Source organism: Dendrobates tinctorius, unplaced genomic scaffold (genome assembly GCF_039654945.1).
Source record: "Dendrobates tinctorius isolate UK_male_01 unplaced genomic scaffold, ASM3965494v1 ptg000344l, whole genome shotgun sequence".
NCBI lineage: Eukaryota > Metazoa > Chordata > Amphibia > Anura > Dendrobatidae > Dendrobates > Dendrobates tinctorius.
The window spans coordinates 525,836-541,725 of NW_027362010.1; the positions used below are offsets into that span (position 1 = coordinate 525,836).

The 15,890-nt window shown below is 49.7% G+C and overlaps 1 protein-coding gene across 1 annotated transcript in view; it reads right to left on the minus strand.

Annotated features, from left to right (window-relative positions):
* Positions 1–11,238: 11,238 nt before the first annotated feature.
* The window catches only part of LOC141074963 (ATP-sensitive inward rectifier potassium channel 8), a 41,079-nt gene continuing 36,427 nt past the window's right edge, over positions 11,239–15,890 (minus strand). Inside the window, exon 3 of the mRNA XM_073562290.1 lies at positions 11,239–12,620. Within this exon, the coding sequence (XP_073418391.1) occupies positions 11,729–12,620 (892 nt within the window). The 3' untranslated portion in view covers positions 11,239–11,728. The remainder of the gene's footprint in view (positions 12,621–15,890) is intronic.

Genomic DNA, 15,890 nt, shown 5'->3' on the forward strand with positions numbered 1-15,890 from the left:
TGGCAACCTTGTGAAGACTTACAGAAAACGTTTGACCTCTGTCATTGCCAACAAAGGATATATCACAAAGTATTGAGATGAAATTTTGTTTCTGACCAAATACTTATTTTCCACCATAATATGCAAATAAAAGGAACAAAAAACAGACAATGTGATTTTCTGGATTTTTTTTTCTCAGTTTGTCTCCCATAGTTGAGGTCTACCTATGATGTAAATTACAGACGCCTCTCATCTTTTTAAGTGGTGGAACTTGCACTATTGTTGACTGACTAAATACTTTTTTGCCCCACTGTAGCCATCCAAACAGTATAATGGATCACACATAGTCCTCCAAACAGTATAATGGCCCCCATATAGCCCTCCAAACAGTATAATGGCCCCCATATAGCCCTCCAAACAGTATAATGGATCACACATAGTCCTCCAAACAGTATAATGGATCACACATAGTCCTCCAAACAGTATAATGGATCACACATAGTCCTCCAAACAGTATAATGGATCACACATAGTCCTCCAAACAGTATAATGGATCACATAGCCCTCCAAACAGTATAATGGATCACACATGGTCCTCCAAAGAGTATAATGGAACACACATAGTCCTCCAAAAAGTATAATGCCCCCCATAGCCCTCCAAACAGTATAATGGAACACATAGCCCTCCAAACAGTATAATGGAACACACATAGTCCTCCAAACATTACAATGGAACACACATAGCCATCCAAACAGTATAATGGATCACACATAGTCCTCCAAACAGTATAATGGATCACATAGCCCTCCAAACAGTATAATGGATCACACATAGTCCTCCAAAGAGTATAATGGAACACACACAGTCCTCCAAACAGTATAATGGAACACACACAGTCCTCCAAACAGTATAATGGAACACACACAGTCCTCCAAACAGTACAATGGATCACACATAGCCCTCCAAACAGTATAATGGATCACACATAGCCCTCCAAACAGTATAATGGATCACACATAGCCCTCCAAACAGTATAATGGAACACACATAGCCCTCCAAACAGTATAATGGAACACACATAGCCCTCCAAACAGTATAATGGAACACACATAGCCCTCCAAACAGTATAATGGAACACACATAGTCCTCCAAACAGTATAATGGCCCCCCCCATAGCCCTCCAAACAGTATAATGTGTTATGAGTGAGTCACCGGAGGAGGAAAAAGCAAAAATGCAAGCTAAGTCCAGAAAACCAGAGAGGTTGGTAGCTAGCGGATTGCAGACCCCTGATCCTAGTCACAACAATTAACAGTAGCCGTGGAGCGTGCCTACGGTGGTCCTAGACGCCTCGTCACAGCCGGAGAACTAAATAAGCCGAAAGAAAGGGGAAATCTAAACTGCCCCAGAGCAGACCCCAAAGCAATAGACAGCCCCCAACATGTACTGTCGGTGAAAACAGATGAAAACACAAACACAGACAGAAAGACAGGCAGAGCAAGCGATGGGGCTCAACGAACTAGATAGGAAAGGACAGAAAAGATGCTGGCTGCAATCCGCAAAAACCCTACCAAAAATGTCCCAACACGTCTGATAGGAAAAACAGCCCTGAAGTCACTAGACTTCAAAATCCCTATATCAGCACTCCAATATATTCTGAAGACAGAGCAAAAGAGATTTAACCGATCAGGGACAAAAATGGAAATTCAGCAAAGCCCCAGCCGTGGCTGGCTGAACACAAAACTAAGCAAATCAGACAAAATCTCATGGAACAATAACAGAGCAAAACTTAGCTTTAGAAGACAGGAACTGAATTGGAGGCCAGAGCTAAGAGCAGAGAAATCACCAGCAACCCTACAGTGCGTCAACTGCCTTATATCCACTCAGAGATTCCGGATGTCCAATCGCAATCCACCTGTTCAGGTGACAGGTCTCTCCCATCCAAATCAGTTTCACGACCTCCCTTCACCAGCAGAGGGAGTTCATCGGACATCAAAGGTGAACGAGAAAATGAGCTCACAACAGTACCTCCCCCTTGAGGAGGGGTCACCGAACCCTCATCCACACCACCAGGCCGATCAGGATGGGTCCGATGAAAAGCACGAACCAATCTTTCGGCATGAATATCATATGCAGAGACCCAAGAATTATCCTCCTGGCCATAACCTTTCCACTTAACCAAATACTGGAATCTCCGTCTAGCCAGACGAGAATCCAGTATCTTCTCAACCTCATATTCCACATTACACATTACCTTCAACCAATACAGGGTCAGGAGGTGCCACCACAGGAACTACTGGCTCAACAAACCTCTTCAACAGAGACTTTTGAAACACGTTATGGATCTTAATGTAACAGGAAGAGCCAATCGAAAAGAGACCGGATTAAGAATCTCCAAAATCTTGTAAGGTCCAATAAATCTAGGTTTAAACTTAGGAGAAGCCACCTTCATAGAGATATTCTTTGATGACAACCAAACCATATCACCCACCTTAAACCGGGGACCAATGGTCCTATGCCGGTTGGAAAACCGCTGGGCCTTTTCCTGGGAGAGAGACAACTTATCCACCACTTGGTCCCAAATCTGGTTCATTCTCTCCACCACAGTGTCAACACCTGGGCAGGCAGAATACTCCACCTGCCCTGAAGAGAATCGAGGATGAAACCCAAAGTTACAAAAAAAAGGTGACATCAAAGTGGCAGAACTAGCTCTATTATTTAAAGCAAATTCGGCCAAGGGTAAAAATGAGACCCAATCATCCTGATCAACAGAGATAAAACATCTCAAATAAGACTCCAAAGTCTGGTTTGTTCTCTCCGTCTGCCCATTGGTCTGAGGGTGAAACGCAGAGGAGGACAACTGAATTCCCAGCTTGGAACAGAAAGTCCTCCAAAATCTAGAAACAAACTGAACTCCTCTGTCAGACACAATGTTCTCAGGAATCCCGTGCAAGCGAACCACCTGTTGCAAAAACAAGGGCACCAACTCTGAGGAAGATGGCAACTTAGGGAGTGGTACAAGATGGACCATCTTAGAGAATCTATCACAAATCACCCAGATAACAGTCATTCTCTGAGAGACCGGCATATCAGAGATAAAATCCATTGAAATATGGGTCCATGGCCTCCTGGGAACCGGCAAAGGCATCAACAACCCACTAGAGCGAGAACAAGGTTTAGACCGGGAGCAAGTCCCACAGGACTGCACAAAATTCCTGACATCACGAGATAAGGTGGGCCACCAAAAAGACCGACTCACCAAATCTCTAGTACCAAAAATACCTGGATGACCAGCCAATGCAGAGCAATGAACTTCAGACATCACTCTCTTCCTCCACTGGTCAGGAACATACAATCTTCCAATGGGACAACGCTCAGGTTTGTCCTCCTGAAACTCTTCCAGAGCACGTCTCAAATCGGGCGAGATGGCAGAAAGAACTACCCCTTCACCTAAGATGGTAGCAGGCTTTGTCATAACAGGAGAATCAGTAAAAAAACTCCTAGAGAGGGCGTCTGCCTTGACATTCTTAGTGCCCGGAAGAAAAGAGACCACAAAATCAAAACGTGTGAAAAACTAGGCCCACCTAGCCTGTCTAGGAGTCAAGCGTTTGGCCGACTCAAGATAAATCAAATTCTTGTGGTCAGTAAGGAACACAACTTGATGTCTAGCTCCCTCCAACCAATGTCTCCACTCCTCAAATGCCCATTTCATGGCCAACAGTTCCCGATTCCCCACATCATAATTGCGTTCAGATGGGGAGAACTTTCGGGAATAGAAAGCACAGGGATTCATTTTAGATGTTACAGGATCCTTTTGGGACAAAACAGCTCCTGCACCAATCTCAGAAGCATCCACCTCTACCTGAAACGGGAGTGAGACATCAGGTTGCCGCAAAACCGGGGCAGAAGTGAACCACCGCTTCAGCTCCTGAAAGGAAGAAACAGCCTCCGGAGACCAATTCAGCACATCAGCACCCTTCCTAGTCAGATCAGTCAATGGTTTCGCAATACCAGAAAAATTAGCTATAAATTTACGATAAAAATTAGCAAAACCCAAAAACTTCTGGAGGGCCTTCAAAGAAGTGGGCTGAACCCAATCATAAATGGCCTGTACCTTGGCCGGGTCCATTTCAATAGTTGACGGAGACAAAATAAATCCCAAAAATGAAATCCTCTGTACCCCAAAAAGGCATTTTGATCCTTTGACATACAGGGAATTCTCCCTCAAGATCCGGAACACAGTCCGAATATGTTCCACATGAGAATCCCAATCCTTGGAGAAGATCAAAATATCATCCAGATAGAAAATCAAAAATTTATCCACAAAGTCTCGGAAAATGTCGTTCATGAAGCACTGGAAGACAGAAGGGGCATTAGTGAGCCCAAAAGGCATCACCAGGTACTCAAAATGTCCCTCCGGAGTATTAAACGCCGTCTTCCATTCATCCCCATGCTTAATGCGAATAAGATTATACGCCCCCCTGAGGTCAAGCTTGGTAAACCAGCAAGCACCTTTAACTCTAGAGAATAGATCAGAAATCAGGGGTAACGGATACTGATATTTAACAGTAATTTTATTGAGGGCACGATAATCAATACAAGGCCTTAAAGAACCATCCTTTTTAGCCACAAAAAAAACCGGCACCTAAGGGTGAAGAGGATGGTCTAATATGACCCTTCTCCAACGCCTCCTTAATATAGGACCGCATAGCCTCGTGCTCGGGTACAGATAAATTGAAGAGCCGACCCTTGGGAAATTTACACCCCGGGCTCAGTTCAATTGCACAGTCATAACTCCTATGAGGAGGCAAAGACGCAGACTCATTCTCACTAAATACATCATAAAAGTCCGCCAAATAATCAGGAACATCATGCGACTGAGGAGAGGTGGAAAACACCGGAGCCTCACTAAGGGCACACCGACAACCCCAACTCACCACAGACACAGATTTCCAATCCAAAACTGGATTATGGATTTGCAACCAGGGAAACCCCAGAACAATGGTATCATGCAGATTATGCAACACCAAAAATCTGCAATTTTCTTGATGATCTGGGGCGACCCGCATGACCACCTGGGTCCAAAACTGAGGTTTATTCTTCACCAAAGGAGTAGCATCAATCCCCCTCAAAGGGATGGGCGTCCGCAGAGATGTCATAGGAAATCCACAACGTTTAGCAAAATCCAAGTTCATCAGGTTCAGAGCTGCTCCCGAATCCACAAAAGCCTTTGCGGAAAATGTGGACAGTGAGCAGATCAGAGTAATTGCCAGAAGAAACTTAGGTTGAACACCACCCACAGCAAACGTGTGTGCAAAACGTTTCTCTCGTTTAGGACAGACAGAAATAATATGCGAGGCATCTCCACAGAAAAAACACAGCTTATTACGCCTTCTGAACTCCTGACGTTGCGCCCTAGACAAAACTCTATCACATTGCATAGGTTCAGACATTTGTTCAACAGGTGGCAACACCTCTCGTGTGGTCCTGCGTTCACGTAAACACCGATCAACCTGAATGGCTAATGACATAGAATCGTCAAGACCAGAGGGAACAGGAAATCCCACCATAGTATCTTTTCGAGTTTCAGACAAACCCTTCCAAAAGAGAGCTGCCAATGCACTATCATTCCAGGTAGTAAGGACCGCCCACTTTTGGAATTTTTGACAGTGCGACTCTGCAGAATCCTGACCCTGGCTCAATGCCAACAGGGTCTTTTCAGCCTGATCAATAGCATTAGGTTCATCATACAACAACCCCAAGGCTTGAAAAAATGCGTTCACATTAGTAAGAATAGGATCATCAGGTGTCAAAGAAAACGCCCAATCCTGGGGATCGCCACGCAGCAAAGAGATGACAATTTTAACCTGCTGCGCGGAGCTCCCTGATGAGTTAGGCTTCAAGGCAAGAAATAATTTACAATTATTCTTAAAATTCAAAAATTTAGACCGATCCCCAAAAAACACATCAGGAGTAGGAATCTTTGGTTCAGCAGCATGTGAATGAGCAAGATAGGCGGAAATTCCTCGCACTTCAGCAGCAAGCTGCTCCACACGATCAGACAATTGCTCAATCTCCATTAAGAAAATTCCTCCTACGGCCCCAGAGAAAAAGAGGAAAAAATATACATGAAAAAAAATTCTGACACTTTTTTTTTTTTTTTACAATTCTTTCCTGCTATTGAGTACCCTAGAATCTGCGGTATGGCTGGTGATTCTGTTATGAATGAGTCACCGGAGGAGGAAAAAACAAAAATACAAGCTAAGTCCAGAAAACCAGAGAGGTTGGTAGCTAGCGGATTGCAGACCCCTGATCCTATTCACCACAACTAACAGTAGCCGTGGGGGGTTCCTACGGTGGTTCTAGACACCTCGTTCACAGCCGGAGAACTAAACAAACCTAAAGAAAGAAAGGGGAAATCTAAACTGCCCCAGAGTAGTCCCCAAAGCAATAGACAGCCCCCAACATGTATTGACGGTGAAAACAGATGAAAACACAAACACAGACAGAAAGACAGGCAGAACAAACGATGAGGCCCAACTAACTAGATAGGAAAGGACAGAAAAGATGCTGGCTGCAATCCGCAAAAACCCTACCAAAAATGTCCCAACACGTCTGATAGGAAAAACGGCCCTGAAGTCACTAGACTTCAAAATCCCTATATCAGCGCTCCGATATATTCTGAAAACAGAGCAAAAGAGATTTAACCGATCAGGGACAAAAATGGAAATTCAGCAAAGCCCCAGCCGGGGCTGGCAGAACACAAAACTAAGCAAATCAGACAAAATCTCATGGAACAATAACAGAGCAAAACAGCTTTAGAAGACAGGAACTGAACTGAAGGCCAGAGCAGAGAAATCACCAGTAACCCTACAGGGCATCGGCTGCCTTATATCCACTCAGAGATTCCGGATGTCTAATCGCAATCCACCTGTTCAGGTGACAGGTCTCTCCCATCCAAATCAGTTTCACGACCTCCCTTCACCAGCAGAGGGAGTTCATTGGCCATCAAAGGTGAACGAGAAAATGAGCTCACAGCAATAATGGATCACATAGCCCTCCAAACAATATAATGGATCACACATAGTCCTCCAAACAGTATAATGGAACACACATAGTCCTCCAAACAGTATAATGGCCCCCCATAGCCCTCCAAACAGTATAATGGCCCCCACATAGCCCTCCAAACAGTATAATGGCCCCCACATAGCCCTCCAAACAGTATAATGGCCCCCACATAGCCCTCCAAACAGTATAATGGATCACACATAGCCCTCCAAACAGTATAATGGCCCCCACATAGCCCTCCAAACAGTATAATGGCCCCCCTATATAGCCTTCCAAACTTTATAGTAGCCCCCCACATAGCCCTCCAAACAGTATAATGGCCCCCACATAGCCCTCCAAACAGTATAATGGGCCCCACATAGCCCTCCAAACAGTATAATGGCCCCCATATAGCCCTCCAAACAGTATAATGGCCCCCACATAGCCCTCCAAACAGTATAATGGATCACACATAGCCCTCCAAACAGTATAATGGCCCCCACATAGCCCTCCAAACAGTATAATGGCCCCCATATAGCCTTCCAAACTTTATAGTAGCCCCCCACATAGCCCTCCAAACAGTATAATGGCCCCCACATAGCCCTCCAAACAGTATAATGGGCCCCACATAGCCCTCCAAACAGTATAATGGCCCCCATATAGCCCTCCAAACAGTATAATGGCCCCCACATAGCCCTCCAAACAGTATAATGGCCCCCATATAGCCCTCCAAACAGTATAATGGCCGCCACATAGTCCTCCAAACAGTCCCCGACGTCATTACACCAGCGTGGAGCTGTGGGCCCTAATAGGCCAGGACAACAATGAACGCCGAGAACTAGGCATGGGGGCACGGACAGGTGACAGATGGTTTGAGTAGTGTGAGGAGCTCTATATAAGGGGCCACATATGGGTATATCAACCACCGGATACTGACAGGCGGTCACCAGATACTAATGATGGAGGGGACGGGCGGTCACCAGATACTAATGATGGAGGGGACAGGCAGTCACCAGATACTGATGATGGAGGGGACGGGCGGTCACCAGATACTGATGATGGAGGCGACGGGCGGTCACCAGATACTGATGATGGAGGGGACCGGCGGTCACCAGATACTGATGATGGAGGGGACAGGCGGTCACCAGATACTGATGATGGAGGGGACGGGCGGTCACCAGATACTGATGATGGAGGTGACGGGCAGTCACCAGATACTAATGATGGAGGGGACAGGCAGTCACCAGATACTAATGATGGAGGGGACCGGCGGTCACCAGATACTGATGATGGAGGGGACGGGCGGTCACCAGATACTGATGATGGAGGGGACCGACGGTCACCAGATACTGATGAGGGAGGGGACCGGCGGTCACCAGATACTGATGATGGAGGGGACGGGCGGTCACCAGATACTGATGATGGAGGGGACGGGCGGTCACCAGATACTGATGATGGAGGGGACGGGCGGTCACCAGATACTGATGATGGAGGGGACGGGCGGTCACCAGATACTGAAGATGGAGGTGATGGGCTGTCACCAGATACTGATGATGGAGGTGATGAGCAGTCACCAGATACTGATGATGGAGGGGACGGGCGGTCACCAGATACTGATGATGGAGGGGACGGGTGGTCACGAGATACTGATGATGGAGGTGATGGGCAGTCACCAGATACTGATGATGGAGGTGATGAACAGTCACCAGATACTGATGATGGAGAGTACGGGCGGTCACCAGATACTGATGATGGAGGTGATGGGTGGTCACCAGATACTGATGATGGAGGTGACGGGCAGTCACCAGATACTGATGATGGCAGTGACGGGCGGTCAACAGATACTGATGATGGAGGTGATGAGCAGTCACCAGATACTGATGACAGAGGGGACAGGCGGTCACCAGATACTGATGATGGAGGTGATGGGTAGTCACCAGATACTGATGATGGAGGTGACGGGCGGTCACCAGATACTGATGGAGGTGATGGGCAGTCACCAGATACTGATGATGGAGGGGACAGGCGGTCACCAGATACTGATGATGGAGGTGATGAGTGATCACCAGATACTGATGATGGAGGTGATGAGCAGTCACCAGATACTGATGATGGAGGGGACGAGCGGTCACGAGATACTGAAGATGGAGGTGATGGGCAGTCACCAGATACTGATGATGGAGGTGATGAACAGTCACCAGATACTGATGATGGAGAGTACGGGCGGTCACCAGATACTGATGATGGAGGGGACGGGCGGTCACCAGATACTGATGATGGAGGGGACGGGCGGTCACGAGATACTGAAGATGGAGGTGATGGGCAGTCACCAGATACTGATGATGTTGGGGACGGGCGGTCACCAGATACTGATGATGGAGGGGACGGGCGGTCACGAGATACTGAAGATGGAGGTGATGGGCTGTCACCAGATACTGATGATGGAGGTGATGAACAGTCACCAGATACTGATGATGGAGGGGACGGGCGGTCACCAGATACTGATGATGGAGGGGACGGGTGGTCACGAGATACTGATGATGGAGGTGATGGGCAGTCACCAGATACTGATGATGGAGGTGATGAACAGTCACCAGATACTGATGATGGAGAGTACGGGCGGTCACCAGATACTGATGATGGAGGTGATGGGCGGTCACCAGATACTGATGATGGAGGTGACGGGCAGTCACCAGATACTGATGATGGCAGTGACGGGCGGTCAACAGATACTGATGATGGAGGTGACGAGCAGTCACCAGATACTGATGACAGAGGGGACAGGCGGTCACCAGATACTGATGATGGAGGTGATGGGTAGTCACCAGATACTGATGATGGAGGTGACGGGCGGTCACCAGATACTGATGGAGGTGATGGGCAGTCACCAGATACTGATGATGGAGGGGACAGGCGGTCACCAGATACTGATGATGGAGGTGATGAGTGATCACCAGATACTGATGATGGAGGTGATGAGCAGTCACCAGATACTGATGATGGAGGGGACGAGCGGTCACTAGATACTGATGATGGAGATGACGGGCGCTCACCAGATACTGATGATGGAGATGACGGGCGATCACCAGATACTGATGATGGAGGTGATGGGCGGTCACCAGATACTGATGATGGAGAGGACGGGCGGTCACCAGATACTGATGATGGAGGTGATGGACGGTCACCAGATACTGATGATGGTGATGATGGAAGTGACGGACGGTCAGCAGATACTGATGATGGTGGTGACGGGCGGTCACCAGATACTGATGATGGCGGTGACGGGCGGTCACCAGATACTGATGATGGCGATGACGGGCGGTCACCAGATACTGATGATGGAGGGGATGGGTGGTCAGCAGATACTGATGATGGAGGGGATGGGTGGTCACCAGATACTGATGATGGAGGGGATGGGCGGTCACCAGATACTGATGATGGAGGAGACGGGCGGTCACCAGATACTGATGATGGAGGAGACGGGCGGTCACCAGATACTGATGATGGAGGGGACGGGCGGTCACCAGATACTGATGATGGAGGTGATGGACGGTCACCAGATACTGATGATGGTGATAATGGAAGTGACGGGCGGTCACCAGATACTGATGATGGAGGAGACGGGCGGTCACCAGATACTGATGATGGAGGAGACGGGCGGTCACCAGATACTGATGATGGAGATGACGGGCGGTCACCAGATACTGATGATGGAGAGGACGGGCGGTCACCAGATACTGATGATGGAGGTGATGGACGGTCACCAGATACTGATGATGGTGATAATGGAAGTGACGGGCGGTCACCAGATACTGATGATGGCGGTGACGGGCGGTCACCAGATACTGATGATGGAGGTGACAGGCGGTCACCAGATACTGATGATGGAGGGGACGGGCGGTCACCAGATACTGATGATGGAGGGGATGGGTGGTTAATTGATACAATTAACTACTAATGATTCTGTGTCTGAACCTTCTTTCTCTGCAGCATTTTCCACACCTGCCTCAGACTTTTGCACAGCACTGTATATATATATATATATATACTGCACCTTTATGCCCTGTATAATGCTCTGGATGTTTATACTCGGTTTTTAATGAAGTTTTTGAAACCAAAAAAGCCAAAATGAAACTCTGGAGACGTCTCCAAATAGACCATTTCCCGCGGCGCCCCCTGCAGACCATCCTTATATCTTCAGTGAACACGAGGATTGTGGGTAAATCATTTAATAATTGCAGCAGAAAACATTCACTCCTTCTAGAAGTAACAAGACAATGAATATGGAGGGGAGGGTGGGAGAGGTGGACGAGGTGGCGGAGAAAGGAGGAAGGTGGACGAGGCAGGGGAAATGGAGACTGTGCAGGAAGAAAAAAGAGGAAGGTGGAAAAGGCAAAGACAACTTTTATGGTTGAGGATGATGATAATAGGAAGAGAAGGGAGGAAAAGGATGAAAGATGGTGGAAGGTGGAAAATGGCGGAGAAGTGAGGAGGAAAATGGTGGCATAGTGGTAAGAGTGGAGCAAGGCAGAGAAGTTTGGAGAAAGTGAAGGAAGATGGAAGACAGCGGGAAAGTGAGAGAAAGAGGAGAAAACAAAGGATGGGAGAGGAGCACGGAAATGGCAGACTATAGAAGATAGTGTAAAACCAGTATGGAGTCTGGAGGACAGTGGCGAGTGATGGAGGACAACGGGGCGCGCCTGTCATGTCTCCTCTTTCTGCTCGGGAGCCATGAACTGCACTTTGGGCACGATGAGTCCTGAGTTGTTGCGTCTCATGGAGTTGGTGCGCCGCATAGAGTTGTTCCTCCTCATGGAGTTGCGCTTCCTCAGAGAGTTCTGGTGGGAGAGTTCACTCTTCTGGAGAGTGTGTATCAAGATGGAGGGCTTTTCGTCCAGTTCGCGGGCACTGCAGCGGGGAGTCGCCACTTTGGTTGTGTTACCAAATTTGGAATAGTCCACAGAGTAGACCTCTTCCTCCTCGGAGACGATGGGCACGAAGCGATGACCCCACAGGATCTCCTCAGTGACATACGAGGTTCTGGCCTGAGTGGTAATCCCTGTGGTCTCTACCACCCCCTCTAGGAGAACGATGACCTCTAGGTCCTGGGTGGACAGGTCGGAGGCGCAGACCTCGTACAGGGGACTCCTCTTATCTATCACATGACTGATAATCAGCGGCGCCACAAGGAAGATGTTATTGCTCTCGATGGCGTTGTCCACCGGGACATCGATCTGATGGATGGGGATGATCTCGCCTTCTGGAGTAATTGTCTTCCTGACCACCTGAATCCTCACAGATGCACTAATAATCATGCTCTTACGCAGATCCCCGACCCGGAACATGAAGCAAAGCTTCCCGTTCCTCACGGCAATGACAGCATGGCGGCTGAAGATTAGGGTCTCGGCCCGACGGTGCGACTGTGCCGTCTTCATGAAGATACAGCCCAACATGACGGCGTTAACGATTAGACCCACAATGTTCTGCATGATCAGGAGGGAGATGGCGAGGGGGCACTCTTCTGTCATCATCCGCCCCCCAAAGCCAATGGTCACCTGCACCTCGATGGAGAAGAGGAACGCGGCTGTGAACGACCTGGAGGAGGGAAAACATGGCGGTCACTGAGGATGTCACTGTTATTGAGGGAGTGCTGTGGATGTCACTGCTATTACGGGACATATTAGTGAGTTGCAGGTGGTACTGCAGCTAAAGGAAAAGCAGTCTGGTTCGCCCTCTGTCTGGTTCGCCCTCTGTCTGGTTCGCCCTCTGTCTGGTTCGCCCTCAGTCTGGTTGGCCCTCAGTGTTGCTTGCCCTCAGTGCGGTTTGTGCTTAGTGCAGTTTGCCCTTAGTCTGGTTCGCCCTCAGTGTAGTTTGCCCTCTGTCTGGTTCGCCCTCTGTCTGGCTCGCCCTCTGTCTGGCTCGCCCTCTGTCTGGTTCGCCCTCTGTCTGGCTCGCCCTCTGTCTGGCTCGCCCTCTGTCTGGCTCGCCCTCTGTCTGGTTCGCCCTCAGTCTGGTTGGCCTTCAGTGTTGCTTGCCCTCAGTGCGGTTTGTGCTTAGTGCAGTTTGCCCTTAGTCTGGTTCACCCTCAGTGTAGTTTGCCCTTAGTCTGGTTCGCCCTCAGTGTGGTTCGCCCTCTGTCGGGTTCGCCCTCTGTCGGGTTCGCCCTCTGTCTGGCTCGCCCTCTGTCTGGCTCGCCCTCTGTCTGGCTCGTCCTCTGTCTGGTTCGTCCTCTGTCTGGTTTGTCCTCTGTCTGGCTCGCCCTCTGTCTGGCTCTCCCTCAGTGTAGTTTGCCCTCTGTCTGGCTCGCCCTCTGTCTGGTTCGCCCTCTGTCTGGTTCGCCCTCTGTCTGGTTCGCCCTCTGTCTGGCTCGTCCTCTGGCTCGTCCTCTGTCTGGCTCGTCCTCTGTCTGGCTCGTCCTCTGTCTGGTTCGTCCTCTGTGATTCAGTGACTATAGATTCTGGAGTTTAGCCTGAAGGGACATGTACTAATTCTTAGCTTGCATTTCCTTGTTATATTCCTGTGTGTTTGATCCCCATTAGTAATATGTGCTCCATTAGTCACAGTGCCATCCGGTGTGAGGGTGCAGACTGCTGTGCAAGATGCTGGCACATTGTACAATGGCAGCCCAGGTACCGGATATAAATGACCAGCTGATAACTCTGAGATCTATAGACAATAAGGAAAGGAGAGTGCTGATCACGGGGCAGGTACGCTGGGGTAGATGATCGCATGGAGCTGAAAGACAGCGAGGCCGCTAGCTGGGTGACAGAAGGTGGGAAAGCGGGAAGAGTGTCAGGGAGGAGGAGTCGAGGAAATAACACGAGAGGGAGGAGACAAGGGAATAATACAAGAGGGAGGATGCAAGAGAATAATACAAGAGGGAGGATGCAAGAGAATAATACAAGAGGGAGGATGCAAGAGAATAATACAAGAGGGAGGAGACGAGGGAATAATACAAGAGGGAGGAGACAACGGAATAATGCAAGAGGGAGGAGACAACGGAATAATGCAAGAGGGAGGATGCAAGAGAATAATACAAGAGGGAGGAGACAAGGGAATAATACAAGAGGGAGGAGGCAAGGGAATAATACAAGTGGGAGGAGATAAGGAAGTAATACATGAGGGAGGAGACAATAGAATAATACAAGAGGGAGGAGGATGGAAGACACCCCTGAGTACTGCGGGACGGATGGCAGACACCCCCGAGTACTGCGGGACAGATGGCAGACACCCCCTAGTACTGCGGGAGGGACGGCAGATACCCCCGAGTACTGCGGGACGGACAGCAGACACCCCCGAGTACTGCGGGAGGGACGGCAGACACCCCCGAGGACTGCGGGAGGGACGGCAGACACCCCCGAGGACTGCGGGAGGGACGGCAGACACCCCCGAGGACTGCGGGAGGGACGGCAGACACCCCCGAGGACTACGGGAGGGACGGCAGACACCCCCGAGGACTGCGGGGGGACGGCAGACACCCCCGAGGACTGCGGGAGGGACGGCAGACACCCCCGAGGACTGCGGGAGGGACGGCAGACACCCCCGAGGACTGCGGGAGGGACGGCAGACACCCCCGAGGACTGCGGGAGGGACGGCAGACACCCCCTAGCACTGCGGGAGGGACGGCAGACACCCCCGAGGACTGCGGGAGGGACGGCAGACACCCCCTAGCACTGCGGGAGGGACGGCAGACACCCCCGAGCACTGCGGGAGGGACGGCAGACACCCCCGAGCACTGCGGGAGGGACGGCAGACACCCCCTAGTACTGCGGGAGGGACGGCAGACACCCCCTAGTACTGCGGAAGGGACGACAGACACCCCCGAGCACTGCGGGAGAGACGGCAGACACCCCCGAGCACTGCGGGAGGGACGGCAGACACCCCCGAGCACTGCGGGAGGGACGGCAGACACCCCCTAGTACTGCGGGAGGGACGGCAGACACCCCCTAGTACTGCGGAAGGGACGACAGACACCCCCGAGCACTGCGGGAGAGACGGCAGACACCCCCGAGCACTGCGGGAGGGACGGCAGACACCCCCGAGCACTGCGGGAGGGACGGCAGACACCCCCGAGCACTGCGGGAGAGACGGCAGACATCCTCCAAGACCACCCTTTGCTTTGGGCAAAATCCTGGAGAGTTTCCTCAGAGACGTCCTGGAGGATCTCACTGAGAGTATCCTCATGACTCGGCATCAACATGGCTGTATGAGGGATCGATCCTGTCAGACTCATTTGATCGGCTTCAGTGAGGAGGGAACATAGTTATTAAGGTTGAAGGGAGACTTTAAGTCCATCTAGTTCAACCCATATCCTATCCTAACTTGCCCTAACTTGTTGATCCAGAGGAAGGCAAAAAAAACCCATGTGGCAACAGTAAGCTTCACATTGGGGAAAAAAATTCCTTCCCGACTCCACATACGGCAATCAGACTAGCTCCCTGGATCAGCACAATATTAAGGAGACTAGTGTATATACCCTGTAATATTATACTTTCCAAGAAAGGCATCCAGTCCCTTCTTACATGTTAGTAGGGAATCACTCATTACACCATCATATGGCAGAGAGTTCCATAGTCTCACTGCTCTTACAGTAAAGAATCCGCGTCTGTGAGTATGCTTAAACCTTCTTTCCTCCAGACGTAGAGGATGCCCCCTTGTCCCCGTCACAGGTCTAAGAGTAAAAAGATCATTAGAAAGGTCTTTGTACTGTCCCCGCATATATTTATACATTGTAATAAGATCACCCCTAAGCCTTCGATTCTCCAAACTAAATAACCCCAAGTGTAATAACCTGTCTTGGTATTGCAGACCCCCAGTTCCCTAATAACCTTGGTTGCTCTTCTCTGCACCCGCTCCAGTTCAGCT